Raw genomic sequence first — 15,255 nt, 5'->3', positions numbered from 1 at the left:
TTTCCGTTTCGAACAAATATTTAATATTTCCTTTTCCGGAATTATTTTCCGATTTCGATAGTATTTCCGATTCTGACAATATTTCCGTTTCCGGCAATATTTCCGATTCCGGCAATATTTCCATTTCCGATGATATTTTCCGATACGTACCATGTTTCCGTTTCCGGCAACATCTACGACTTGGATAATATTTATATTTCCGATACGATCCATATTTCCGTTTCCGGCAACATCATCGTTTCCCGAGTATTCATTTCTTGCTTGTGACGATCTCAGCTCCCACTGAAACCAAGATCCGCCGATTCCGAATATCCATTAATTCCACTTGAACTGAAGCGGCCTCTAGCTAGGCATTCAGCTCACTTGATCTCACTAAATTATTAACTTGTTAATTAATACTGAACCGTATTTATTAGACTTAACATTAAATGCATACTTGGACCAAGGGCATTATTTCCTTCATATTATCCCACCCACAGAAACCGAAGCTGCTAAAGCATACCTCGTCGCAAAAGAGCCTGATTTATCACTGTGGACGCGCCTCGACAACGTGGTCTTTCAATTGATTTATGCCACCGTATCTCCTGACATACTGGACACCATTCTTGTTCAAGATGATCTTGCAGTAAAGGCATGGCAACGGGTGGAAAACCTATTCCACAACAACAAGAACACACGAGTAGTGTTCCTGGAGACTCAATTCACCACCACCGTCCTGGCAGATTTTCCTTCCATCACCGCATATACCAACAGGTTGCAGTCCCTCGCCACCCAACTCGGTAATGTGGGGGCTCCGGTGTCCGAACACCGTCTGGTTCTTCGTCTTCTTGCGGGCCTTCCCGAAGCCGATCGCAACTTTGTCACCAATATGCATCAAAAGAAAATCTTCCAGGGTTTGTTGAAATGTTCTCAAGGTTGAACATGGAAGACAACACCAACAAGGAATGGGTCGCTCGTGATTCCGGTGGGGCAGCCCTCCTAACCATTGATGATGACACACCACCACCTTCCCAACCTCATGGTGGCTCCCACAATCACAATGGTGGCAGAAACAATCATTATCGAGGAAAGAAAAATTACAGGGGCAAAGGTAATAACAACCACCAGCACCGCGGCGGACATAACGGTGGTGGCAGTGGCGGGAACAACTCAGGCATCATCCACAACAATGGGGGCAATGCAGGTCGTGGTTGTGGTCAGTATAACAACAATAATGGCAATTCATCTTCTGGCCCATATTGGCAATTCCCACAACTGTAATACCTCGTATTTTTCGTAATTTATAAATATAATTTATTGTATTTATAAAGATTTTTACAAATTTAATTGCATTTAATGAGAATTAAATGTTTTTTATTTTAAGTAATTTAATTATTAATTATTTACGAAAACCGGATTTTTATTAAATAAATTAAACGGATTTATTTATTCGGGAATTGTTGGGTCGTATTTTGAAAACGAATTTAATTCTAATCTAAGCAGGATCCAATTTCATTCACAAACCCAACAGGGCTTGCAAGAAACTAATTTTAATTAAGACCGTATGCAAGCCCAACTCAAAACCCTAAAACCTACCCAATGAGGGAAGGAAAAGCTATAAATACAACCCTTTCCCTTATTAAATCCCCACATTAATTTCAGAATTTTCACTGTCTCTCTCCTCTTGCTCTCTTTCTTCGGCCGCAAGCAAGCAAGCCACAAGGGCCTTGCTCGCTGCCCAGCCCGTGCATCCCGCGCCCATCCTCGTACAGTGCCGCGCAGCGCCCAGCGCACACCTGTGCCTCGCTGCCTGCCTGCCTTGCCCCGTGCCTCACGCACTCCCTCACACACTCCGCACATTGCTGTGCGTTGTTGCTGCGTCGTGCCGAGCAGCCCGCTCCCCACTCGCCCCTGCTCGCCCTCCTTGCAGCGCACCGCGCACCCCTGCTCGCCTCTGCTGAGTGCTCGTGCTGCTGTTGTTGCTCCGTGCCGCTGCCCCACACACAACACAATCGTGTTGTGTGTGTGTGTATCGTTGTTGATCGATTTCCGTATACTTTTTAACTTTTCCAAATTCCGTTTTAAATTATTTAATTATTATTATTGTTTTAGATTATTTAAATTGCTGGGAACGGTTATGAACACTGTATTTTAATATTGTCGTATTTAAAATTGATGAGATTGATTTTAATTATAAGAACTATTATTTTCAGATTTAATGATTAAACAAAGTGTCAATTTTTAAGGTCAAAACATGGTTTTATTGATGACCTATTGATAGGATTTTAATTCCAATTGTTCAAGCAATTGATTCACATAATTTAATGACGATTTAAATTATGGGAATCAACTTAAATTTTCAGATTTATTATAAAGCTTTAAAGTGTTGATTTTAATGATTTTAAAGCCAAAAAGTCAATGTTTTTATGCTAGGACTTGAGTTGACTATTTGAGACAATTAAATTAAGGAATAACGATTACCTTCTAAATAAACCAAAGGTTTTAGAATCTTAAATAGTTGCTGGAAATTTAGTAAACATGGATAATAATTAAGTTTCTCCTTTGTGTTTATAGGAGTTGATTTCTAGCTTGATTCGTGATTCGCATAGTGGTCCCCGTACTTAGGTATTCCAGGTACGTACATGACTAGGGTGACCACCTATCCCATGAGGACTTTATGATGTGTATGGATTGTGAATCATGTGGACTTAAAGTGTTGAGAATTCATGTTTGATGTGTGAACAAGCACATTGGAAATTATTATTGAATCTATGTATTCTACGTGAATGAGCATGTTATGGATTGATTAATACTTTATAGATTCTATTGAACAATCATGTTATGGAATTTTATAATCGTTGAATTATGTCAAGCATGTTGTTCAAATTGATATGCATGTATGAGTGTTTCGCATGCATGCAAGTTATTATGATTATGCTATTGTACGGGATGTCTAGCATACTTTGAGCCTATTGAATATTTCCTCAGTACATCGTTTATTCTACCGCCGTGTAGAATACATTTAAGAAGTTTATGTGAATTGAACTAAGGACTATTCGTGCTAAGGGCACACCCCGCTTGTTAACAGGCAATGTCGGGTTATCTCAAACAGTGTTTTTGAGAAGGAACAATGGAGTAATTTCACTTGAGTCCTATGTTTGATCACAAGTCCTAAAGGATTAAAATGAAGTGTCATTGTTTAATTATTTAATTGTGTAATTGTTGAATTGCTTGCACGTTATGTCTTTGGGTTGAGTCTTGAACATAACACACTAATTAACGTAAAGTGTAACCCGAATGAGCTTCAAAACTCTTGGAAAGTATATACCTTGAGTATGAACAATGGGGGGAGTCGCGTCGGAGAAACTCGTACTCCTTGAATGCTACAAGACGTTGTTTCATTCTTTTGGTTAATCGCTTATAAAATGCGCAAGAATTCCGTCGGTATGGTCCGACTGTCGGTAGAAATCCCGACCTTATTTATTTGGTGCTTGGTGGGCTCCTAACACCCTAAGTTTCCCTCAGTGGTTTTTGTTATAATATTTTACCCGTTCGAAGCTAATTCTTATTAATCTGTGAGTTAAGAGTCGTGTCAAGTATCGAGTCTGTCTCCATGATTAATTTTTTAATTAAATGGCTTTTGCATGTGGATTATCATTATCGTTGAGTGAAGCATGTTAGACTAGGATTTCATTATAGCTTGTTCGTACTCAGCTTTTGCTGACTTCGTGCTTCATGTCTTTCGGCCATGGCCTTCGCCTTAATGACCCTATGATGATCCATCATTGCACTTGCATTGTTGGGGAGTAGTTTTCAATAAGCAGGTTTGTAGAGATAACTTGCGGGAGAAGTTATCATGGGAATAGTGTTGAGAGACTATTTCATCTTCCGTAATTATAAACTCTATTTTGATTTTTAGTAATGACTACTACTATTATTTCTTAAACTATAGTTAATGGATTTTAAACTATTTTATGCTTTGGGTTGGGCCGTAATGGTTCCAGTTTGTTAAGTGACCATTAACTATTTAATATGTTTTGAAAGTTAGTTATTTCCGCTGCGTAATTCTGGTAAATAGCCTTAGCCGCTATGACGGTGTTGGTAATATCTTGGTAATTCTTTTATATTAGTCGAAAAAGGGTAATTATAAATATAAGGAATTATCAGGGTGTTTCAATAACAGTGGGCCTGGGCTCCTCCTCAATGGGCCGTTCCCTCCTGCTCATACCCCACTATTCATTGGCAGCAGACCCAACGACCCAACAACAATGCAGGGGTACTTGGTGCACGGCCCCAACAGTCATACAATGTGCAAACTGCCCCTTCAACCGGATACACTCCAACGGATATAGAAGCTGCTATGCACACCCTCTCGCTCCATCAACCGGATGCAAATTGGTATATGGATACCGGTGCTACGTCTCATATGAATGCAAACTCAGGTAGCCTCACGTCTTATTTTAAATTGAGAAAAAAATAATGGTATTTTTTTTGGTAATGGTAGCACTATTTCTATTCATGGTTATGGTCATAAATCTCTCACTCCGTCCCAACCCTCCTTAATCCTTTCCAACGTCTTGCTTGCTCCTAAACTCATTAAAAATCTTATTTCCATTAGAAAATTCACTAATGATAATATGGTTTCAATTGAGTTTGATCCTTTTGGGTTTTCTGTGAAGGATTTCCGGAGGGGGAGCCGCCTAATGAGATGTGAGAGCTCGGGGGAACTTTATCCTTTCACTATCGACAATTCAACCATAAAAAATCACTCAACTTTTCTAGCTGCTGCCTCCTCAAACATTTGGCACTCTCCCCTAGGCCATCCGGGAGATGTCATACTTAATTCTCTTCGTAGTAATGTATCAAATGTAATAAATCTCGCAATTTTCGCAATTCTTGTCCTTTGGGGAAACACATTAAGCTGCCTTTTTATGACTCTTTGAATGTTACTACTATGCCTTTTGATATAATTCATAGTGATTTGTGGACATCACCTATCTTGAGTTCTATTGGTCATCGTTATTACGTGTTGTTTTTGGATAATTTTAGTAATTTCTTGTGGACTTTTCTCATCTCCAAAAAGTCTCAAGTTTACTCTATTTTCCAATCCTTTAAGGCATTGATTCGGACTCAATTTGAACGTGACATCAAAAACATTCAATGTGACAATGGGAGGGAATTTGCAATGGCCCATTTCAAAATTTTCGCAACACTAATGGCTTACAATTCCGCTTTTCTTGTCCACACACTTCCCCTCAAAATGGTAAAGCGGAAAGGAAAATAAATTTAATCAACAACATTGTGAGAACATTGCTTGTTCACTCTTCCATGCCACCTTCTTTTTGGCACCATGCTCTACAAATGGCAACATATCTTCTTAACATTCTTCCTACCAAACTCCTAGAATACAAGTCCCCTACGCAAGCCTTGTATCACCGTGATCCATCCTATTCCCATCTCCGGGTTTTTGGTTGTCTTTGTTATCCATTATTCCCTTCTACTACAATCAATAAGCTCCAAGCCCGCTCTACACCTTGCGTATTTTTGGGATACCCAACCAATCATAGGGGTTACAAATGTCTTGATTTATCGAAGAATAAAATTATTGTTTCGAGGCATGTTATATTTGATGAGTCACAATTTCCTTTTTCAAAGTTCGTTAATTCCACTTCTCAAACTTATGAATTTCTTGACAATGAAATATCACCTCAAATTCTATATAACTTGCCACAAAGCCAACATATTGCCCCTGATGTCTCAACTACAGGCCAGTCCAGTGGGACACAACAGCCCACGACCCAATTGGATCCCACAACTCCAGCTTCCCTCTTTGGCTCACCTGACAGAACTATCTCAAACACTCAATAGATTGGGGCACCTCCTAGCCTAATCTAGTTGAGCCCAACTCAGCCGCCCCAATCCACAAACCCACCACCCTCTCCTACTCCACCTCCTAGGTCCACGGTACAGTAGCCCCCACCATCCCGTATGGCCAAAAGAAGCCAACACGGAATTTTCAAGTCTAAACGACCATTCAACTTGAGCACTTCTACTACCCCCTCCATCTCCCCTATTCCTTGGAATGCTATAAGTGCTCTAAATGACCATAACTGGAAAGCGGCTATGACTGACGAATATGATGCTTTAGCTCAAAATAAGACGTGGGACATGGTTCCACGCCCCCCGAATGTGAATTTAATTCGTCCTATGTGGATTTTTCGACATAATATTAAATCTGATGGTTCTTTTGAGAGGCATAAAGCCCGTCTTGTAGGTGATGGAAGTGGTCAATAGGTTGGGGTAGACTGTGAAGAAACTTTCAGCCCGGTGGTAAAACCGGCTTCTATTCGGATTTTGTTAAGCATTGCATTGTCCGAATCTTGGCCCATTCATCAATTGGACATCAAAAATGCTTTTCTTCATGGTAATCTTAATGAAACCGTGTATATACATCAACCTTTGGGATTTAGGGATCCAGCACATCCTGATTATGTCTATCTGCTGCGGAAATCATTTTATGGGTTAAAGCAAGCTCCACAGGCATGGTACCAACGGTTTGCTGATTATATTTTCAAAATTGGATTTACCCATAGCAAATCCGATCATTCATTATTTGTTTATTGTTGCGGCACTGACGTTGCTTACAGTCTTCTGTATGTTGATGATATTATTCTCGCAGCTTCTTCAGATACTCTTCGCAAGTCTATCATGTCTCTTCTCAGCACCGAATTCTCCATGAAAGACTTGGGTCCCTTGAGTTATTTTTTGGGAATTGCAGTTTCCCGCTATACAAATGGTATGTTTCTTTCTCAACGAAAATATGCAGAGTAAATAATTGACCGTGCAGGCATGACCCATTATAAGCCGTGTCATACTCCGGTAGACACGAAAGCCAAGCTCGATGCAAAGCTTGGAACGTCCTACGAGGATCCCACATCATACCGCAAGCTTGCGGGTGCACTACAATACCTCACTTTTACTCGACCAAACATCTCTTACGCCATGCAACAGGTTTGTCTATACATGCATGATCCCAAAGTTGAGCATATGTACGCACTCAAGCGTATTATACGTTACATACAAGGTACTATCACTTTTGGCCTGCATTTGTACAAGTCTTCTATTGGTTCCCTCACATCCTATACATATGCACATTGGGGTGGATGCCCGGATACTCGTCGATCCACCTACGGATATTGTGTTTTTCTTGGCAATAACTTGATTTCTTGGTCTGCAAAACGACAACCCACACTATCTAAATCAAGTATAGAAGCCGAGTATCCCGAAGTAGCTAATGTTGTCTCATAATCTTGTTGGCTACGTAATCTCCTTCTAGAGCTACATTGCACAATCCAGAAAGCCACATTAGTCTACTGCGATAATGTTAGTGATATATATCTCACAGGTAATCCCGTTCAACATCAACCCACTAAACATATTGAGAGGGAAATTCACTTCATACGTGAGAAGGTTGCACGTGGCGAAGTTCGTGTCCTACATGTTCCGTCCCGTTACCAGATTGCTGACATTTTTATGAAAGGGCTTCCGCGCGTATTAGTTGATGATTTTCGGGACAGTCTCAGCGTACGCCAACCTACCTCTTCGACTGCGGGGGTGTGATATAATATTGTAATTATTTATTTAGTAAATATTAATATTATGTATAATTAGTTTCCTAATTTTACAAATCAGTTGTTAGGTTATGAATAATATAAACAATATAATTCATGAGAAAAACCATAAAGCCAGGAATCCAAATTAATTGCCACATAATCAATTAGCATAATTTAGGTGACACAAAATGTGATGTGTGCCTTCCATAGCTTCTCCTGAACCGAACAAGAACAAGTACAGGACTCAAAATGTAGCCCCTCCGTAGATAGTCCACAACACGTTCGGAACCGCCTTAGATTCAACAAACTAGAATATTCTCTAAGGTTTAATGTGCACTCGGGAAACTCACAATGGTGATAGGCAAGTATTAAATTCTCCCTTGAATTTAATGTGTTGGAATGGGTTTTAATTAGTTCATAAATTGTGATCATGAATCACATATTTATAGGGTGGAAATAAGGAATTACAATCCTACTAGGAATCAATTAACTAAATCTATTAGGACTCTAGTTAATTAATAATATTTGAATTCTAGGGACAATCAAATACTCAGTATTTCAGATCTACCCTTAATGTGTAATTTTAGTAGAATTAGGAAAACTATAACTTGTGGCCCAAACTACTTGCCGCGCAAGTAGCTTGGCGCACAAGCTTGCTTAGCGTGCAAGCAACCGGCCGGCCAAAGGCCTTGCAACTTGTGGCCTAAGCCCACGTTGTTGCGTAATGCTTGGCGTTAAGCCACAGCACGCGACCCAAGAGCTGGGCGCTGCTGCACTTGCTCGGCCCAAGCGTGCTTGCTCTACGCGGGCTTGCTTGGCGCTGGGCCTGGCGCTTGCACTGGGCCTTGCGTCTTGCAAGCTCGTTCGTCGAGCACTCGCACGTCGCTTTTCCCATTCGTTTTCTGATTCCGAAATTTATTTCCTTGTTTAGATCGGTGTTACTTGACTTTCTACGATGGTGTTACTTATACATTATATTCGTTGTTACTTTTCTTGTTTTATTGCATGTTCTTTAATTTCATGTTAGAGGTTCTGGTATTAGACCGGTGTTTCTTGATTTTCTATGCTAGTGTTACTTTTAGTTATTGCAGTTCTTCAATTTCTTTTTAGAGGTTCCTTGTATAAACTGGTGTTACTTGACTTTCTATGCTGGTATTACTTATACATGTTATTTGTTGTTACTTTTCTTGTTTTATTACAGTTTCTTCAATTTCATGTTAGTTTTTTCTTGTATATATTGTTGTTACTTATTTTCTATGTTGGTGTTACTTTTAGGTTCTTAACCAACGCCGTAGGCTTATTTATAAGTGTGAACATGTCACACCATTAAGTTGATGGTGTGACTGGTCACATATAAGACTTGAGGCTATCTAAAATATGCATTAAAAATGTGTAGTTAGAAGAGTAATTGAACCCCAATCTCATGTTTGAACAATAAATCATTAAATTCTAAACCATTCAGCTATGTTAACTTACATTTTATATTTCCTCCATTCCGGAAATATCGCACCATTTGTTTTTTACACTATTCACACTACGACTTTAGCCATTTGTTGTGATTCGTACGTAAGAAAAATTTATGCATATTAGGTCATGTTAGATTCGTATCGATAAATATTTTTCTAAATATTTTTTTTTATATAATTTTTACTTGCACACAATTTGAGATATTAAGAGTCAAAATAATGGTTAGAAGAGTAAAAGTCAACCATGGTGCGATATTTATGGATCCCAAATTTCACGTACAAAGACATAGCCATCTATACTGCTATATTAAAAAGTCTTTCTAATAACGTATACGCATCACATAAAACTCCTCTATTCACTAGATCGTACATACATGTAATATTGATTTCCTTATCATAGGATATATTTCCTCCGTTCCACAATAGATGCATCGTTTCTCTTTTGGACGCTATTCGATCATTAACTAACTTTGACAATTATTCTTTCACATTATGTAAAAATAAACATATATAGTCAAGTGGGAACTTTTTAAATTCGTATCAATGTGAGGATTCCAAATATCAATTGTTTATAATTTTTACTAGCATGCAATTAGAGATATTAATGTTCAAAGAAGCATGTTGGGATGCGTGAAAAAGAAATGATGCATCTATTACGAAACAGAAGAAGTATATATACATACAACAAAAAGTCACAACAAGAATTTGTATCTTTAATGACAACCTAATAACGACGGGTCAAAAATCCGGTAGCAAAAGTCTTTTGAGACGTGGATAACAACCAAACAAAGACGGGAACAACCGTCGCAAATGTCTTTTACGACGGGTTGACGACAGAATTTTCCATTAATGACGGCCCCCTTTTATGACGGATTCACGACAGGAAATCCCGTTGTTAATCAACGATTATTTGGCCTTTAGCGACGGGATTTCCCATCGTTTATGGTACAATTTCTTATAGTGAGTTCTTATAATAAAATTCGAACATGAGACATGTCACATGCAAAGTACGTGAATGTCCTTTCATCTTAGCCAACCATGAGATATTATTTTTTCTTGCACATAAATATATGCAACTTGAAACATCAAATTATATAGTCTATACTAACTTTTTACGTATTACACACCAAAGTAGGATATCCAAAGTAGTAAGCCGCGCTCGAAATCACCCGGTCCAAACACTAGTAATCCATGTAAAATCCGCTACATGGTCTGAACCATGCCAATTAAAACTACTCCATACAAAGAGAAAAAGTCGTGCATGGTTGATATAGGTAATTAACCAGAAGAGCAATTCAGGTGAAGTTTCCATAAGTATGCAAGTGTCGGCTCAAAAACTAAGTAGTTATACTTTGAAGTTTTAATTGATGCATATTTTTTGAGTCTTCACTCGTATATATTTATTTGACCATATTTATTAAATTAAATCCATACATAATTTGAAAAGACTTCAAATCAATAGAATTGACGATGATAAAATTCTTGGATTAGTTTCAACGATTTTCGATTTCCAGATGTAAAGATGTCTAAGAGCCACGCCATTTTGTTCCTTTTTGGCATGCAACGTTGACTTTCATACCAAGTCAACTTAATTGGTAAACAAATACGAATTATCATCCTACATTCCCATAGGAATATACGTTCGATCTCTATATAAAGGGCACCAAATATTGCTAAGAAAATGCAAGAAACCCATCCACAATAGTACAATACTAAACCAACCCTTTAACATTAGATCGACGATTTCGCAACACATATATTAGCTAACAGAATGAATAATCTTGCATATTTCTTTGTCTTTTGCCTCCTAGCCTCTCTTTCTCATGCCATAGAACTCGACTTTTGTGTTGGGGATCCTAGTCTCCCTAGGGGCCCTAAAGGATATGCCTGTAAAGATCCTGCTAGTGTCACAACTGATGATTTCGTTTATACTGGTTTTCGTGGTGAAAGAACCATTACAAATGTCTTTGGGAACAACGTGACTTTAGCATTTTCAGATGCATTCCCCGCCTTAAATGGTTTAGGCATCTCGATGGCAAGGTTAGACTTTGGCGTTGGTGGAGTAATCCCACTACACTCGCATCGTACATCAGAAGTTCTTATTTTGGCCAAAGGCTCCATCATTGCAGGATTTATTGATGCAAACAACACTGCATTCTATAAAAGATTACAAGTTGGTGATGTCATGGTCTTTCCACAAGCAATGCTTCACTTCCAAATCAATGTTGGTAGATCCCCGGCTACTGCATTTGTGAGTTTGAATGGTGCGAACCCAGCATTGCAACTCACTACTCCCTCATTGTTTGCTGGTAATTTACCTGCTAATATAGCTGAGCAAATCACACTTTTGAGTCACGAGGAAGTAATGCGGATGAAAAGAATGTTCGGTACAGCATAATAAGACTCTTACATAAATTATTTCAATGGTCAATAAATAATTTTTTCAATTAATGATTTAATAAAGAGTGTAGAATTTCCCATTTCTGATACTTTTTTCTATTGATAGTTGATTTTCATGATGTATACTCAGATTCTATTTGATGATTAATAAAATACTTCCGTTTTATTTTATACCCTTCCTCCAAATTAATGGTTAATGTAAGTTTTCATGATCTAGTCATGAAGAACTTCAGAGAAAACTATAAGCTAAAGCTTTTAGAGAGAGAGAGAGATTGGAGAGAATCAATCATAAGATCCTGCTAGTGTCACAACTGATGATTTCGTTTACACTGGTTTTCGTGGTGAAAGAACCATTACAAATGTCTTTGGGAACAACGTGACTTTAGCATTTTCAGATGCATTCCCCGCCTTAAATGGTTTAGGCATCTCGATGGCAAGGTTAGACTTTGGCGTTGGTGGAGTAATCCCACTACACTCGCATCGTACATCAGAAGTTCTTCTTTTGGCCAAAGGCTCCATCATTGCAGGATTTATTGATGCAAACAACACTGCATTCTATAAAAGATTACAAGTTGGTGATGTCATGGTCTTTCCACAAGCAATGCTTCACTTCCAAATCAATGTTGGTAGATCCCCGGCTACTGCATTTGTGAGTTTGAATGGTGCGAACCCAGCATTGCAACTCACTACTCCCTCATTGTGTGCTGGTAATTTACCTGCTAATATAGCTGAGCAAATCACACTTTTGAGTCACGAGGAAGTAATGCGGATGAAAAGAATGTTCGGTACAGCATAATAAGACTCTTACATAAATTATTTCAATGGTCAATAAATAATTTTTTCAATTAATGATTTAATAAAGAGTGTAGAATTTCCCATTTCTGATACTTTTTTCTATTGATAGTTGATTTTCATGATGTATACTCAGATTCTATTTGATGATTAATAAAATACTTCCGTTTTATTTTATACCCTTCCTCCAAATTAATGGTTACTGTAAGTTTTCATGATCTAGTCATGAAGAACTTCAGAGAAAACTATAAGCTAAAGCTTTTAGAGAGAGAGAGAGATTGGAGAGAATCAATCAACTATATTGAATTATGACTGAATGAATAAGTTCTTACAACCTTAGCTAGCTTAAATACTACATCAGCTATGAGGTGTTACAGCCAATCAGAAGTAAGCATAAATATGAGAGTCAATCAGAATGATTCTGCTCGTACACCTAGGATGCAACTAGCCTATTACATATAACTGAAGTCATAACAAACTTTCCGAAATCAAGGAGAGGTTGTTATTAGTTCAAGCTTCTAGAAACTAACTGCTGACTTGGTGCTGACTGTATTGCAATGCTTGCTGCAGTGAGGTGTTGTAGTAGAGTTGCACTGCATGCTGCAGTGAGATGTTGATGCAGCATTACTATGGTGTAAACCAACACCCCCCCTCAAACTAGGTGTGGGATAAACATGAACCATGCCAAGTTTGGAGGATAATGACTTGTGTTGAGGACTAGGGAGGATTTTTTTGAATATGTCAGCTAGTTGATGTTGAGTAGGTAGATAGCTAAGTTGAAGCAAGCCTTCAACGACCTTATCCCTGGTGAAGTGGAAGTCCCCTTCTATATGTTTGGTATGCTCATGAAAAATGGGATTTTTGGCAATGTGTATAGCAGACTGATTATCACAGTGCAGCTCAAAATGTTTTAAATTAGTGATGCCAAATTCTTCTAAAAAAGGAACAACCCAGGTAACTTCACTAGCTGCCTGGGACATAGCCCTATATTCAGCTTCTGATGAACTCCTAGAGACAGTTGATTGTTTCTTGGACTTCCAGCTGATAGGATAATTACACAATAAGAGAATGTATCCAGTAACTGATCTCCTAGTGGTAGAACAAGCAGCCCAATCTGAGTCTGAAAAGGCTTGTAGTGTGAGTTGGTCTGTAGCTCTTAGTAAAATTCCTTGTCCTGCAGTATGGTTAACATATCTAAGTGTATGAGTGAGGGCTACCACATGCTGAATAATAGGTGAATGCATGAACTGGCTTAAGGATTGAACAGCAAATGCAATATCAAGTCGAGTGTGAGTAAGGAAATTCAATTTTCCCACATAACACCTATATAACTCAGGATTATCATAGGTTTCCCCATCAGGAATGAGGTTTAGATTGAGGGGAAAAGGAATGAAAGCAGGTTTAGAAACATCAAGTTCACATTTAGATAAGAGTACCTTGGTATACTTCCTCTGTGTGAAAACGTAACCATCCTCAGTCTGACTGACTTCAATCCCAAGGAAAAAATTGAGAACACCCAAATCCTTAATGCTGAAAGTTTTATGTAAATGTTCTTTAAGGGCAGTGATCTTATCTTCAATGGATCCAGTGATGATAATATCATCAACATAAACTTCTGCAATAGTAAGATCCCGGGAATCTTTGTTAATGAACAAAGAGTAATCATTCTTAGATTGAATGAATCCCTGTGATTTAAGTTCATCAAGGAGCCTTGCAAACCATTGTCTGGATGCTTGTTTAAGGCCATAGAGGGACTTGGTGAGTTTGCAGACATGGCCAGGAGGTGCTTGGACTCCTTCTGGAACTTTCATATAGACTTCTCCATCAAGAGAGCCATGAAGGAAGACATTATTGATGTCTAACTGGTACAATTTCTTGTGTTTGCTAGCAGCAAGAGAGATGAGGCACCTCACTGTAGACATTTTGACAACAGGTGAGAATGTCTCATGATAGTCAATCCCATATTTTTGAGTCAAGCTCTTTGCAACTAATCTGGCTTTGTACCTTTCAAAGGTTCCATCAACACTTTTCTTGATTCGAAATACCCACTTACAACCTATGGCTTTCTTGCCTTTAGGCAAGAGAACAAAATCCCATGTTTTGTTTGTTTGGAGAGCTTGGATTTCCTTGTCCATTGCAGTGATCCATTGTTCATCAGAAATGGCTTCTTTGTATGAGGTGGGTTCAATACACTCCATGTGTGCAGCAATGAGAAGTTTGTGCTTCTCAGGTAAATTGTCAAAAGCTACCAGGTTACACATGTGCTTGGTTGTTTAAGGACAAATATAATTTTTTAAATGAGAAGGTGGTTTGGTGGATCTGGTGGATTTTCTAGTGGGAAAAGAAGTAAATGAAGAGGGAGTAGAAAGGGAATCAGGAACAATAGTAGGAGAGGAATCAGGAATAGGGTTAGAAATAGAATCAGTAATTGTGTGAGTATGAGTGTGTGAATCAAATGGAGGATTTGAAAAAGAATGATCTTCTGTAGAAAATGGTGTAATGATAGGTAAGAAGAACTGAGTAGGATAATCAGTAGATGGAGTATAAGAAAAATTAAAGGGAAAGTGTTTTTCATAGAAAATCACATCCCTTAAGATTATTGTTTTATTTGTGCCTAGGTTCAGAACCTTGTAAGACTTTTGATGGGGAGGATAGCCAAGGAGAACATGGATCAGCTCTAGGATCAAATTTTGATCTATGGACTTTGGATGTAGTAATGTAACATAGGCAACCAAACACCTTTAAATGAGAAAGATCAACATGAGCTTTGAACAATTTTTCATATGGTGTGTAGAAAATTGAATGCTCTTGAGAGGCATTGTTGATCAAGTATGTTGGAGTCAGAATACAGTCACTCCCAAACTTTTCTGGTAGTTTAGATTGAAAGAACAATGCCCTAGAAGTTTCCAGAAGGTGCTTGTGTTTTCTTTTCACAACACCATTTTGTTGAGGTGTATGGTTGCAACTCTTTTGTTGTAAAATACCCTTGTTGATAAGAAATTGTT

The 15,255-nt window shown here is 38.4% G+C and overlaps 2 protein-coding genes across 2 annotated transcripts; both read left to right on the top strand.

Annotated features, from left to right (window-relative positions):
- The first annotated feature begins 10,734 nt into the window (after positions 1–10,734).
- LOC110798503 (auxin-binding protein ABP19a-like) lies at positions 10,735–11,626 on the top strand. The gene has a single exon (XM_022003682.2). It carries the CDS (start codon positions 10,830–10,832, stop codon positions 11,454–11,456), a length of 627 nt encoding a protein of 208 aa, XP_021859374.1. The 5' UTR covers positions 10,735–10,829; the 3' UTR covers positions 11,457–11,626.
- Positions 11,627–11,888: 262 nt separating this feature from the next.
- Positions 11,889–12,254, top strand: LOC110798510 (germin-like protein 8-14). The gene has a single exon (XM_022003690.2). It carries the CDS (start codon positions 11,889–11,891, stop codon positions 12,252–12,254), a length of 366 nt encoding a protein of 121 aa, XP_021859382.2.
- The last annotated feature ends 3,001 nt before the right edge of the window (positions 12,255–15,255 follow it).

Source organism: Spinacia oleracea, chromosome 2, assembly GCF_020520425.1.
Source record: "Spinacia oleracea cultivar Varoflay chromosome 2, BTI_SOV_V1, whole genome shotgun sequence".
Lineage (NCBI taxonomy): Eukaryota > Viridiplantae > Streptophyta > Magnoliopsida > Caryophyllales > Amaranthaceae > Spinacia > Spinacia oleracea.
This window is presented reverse-complemented; position numbering and strand designations above follow the sequence as displayed.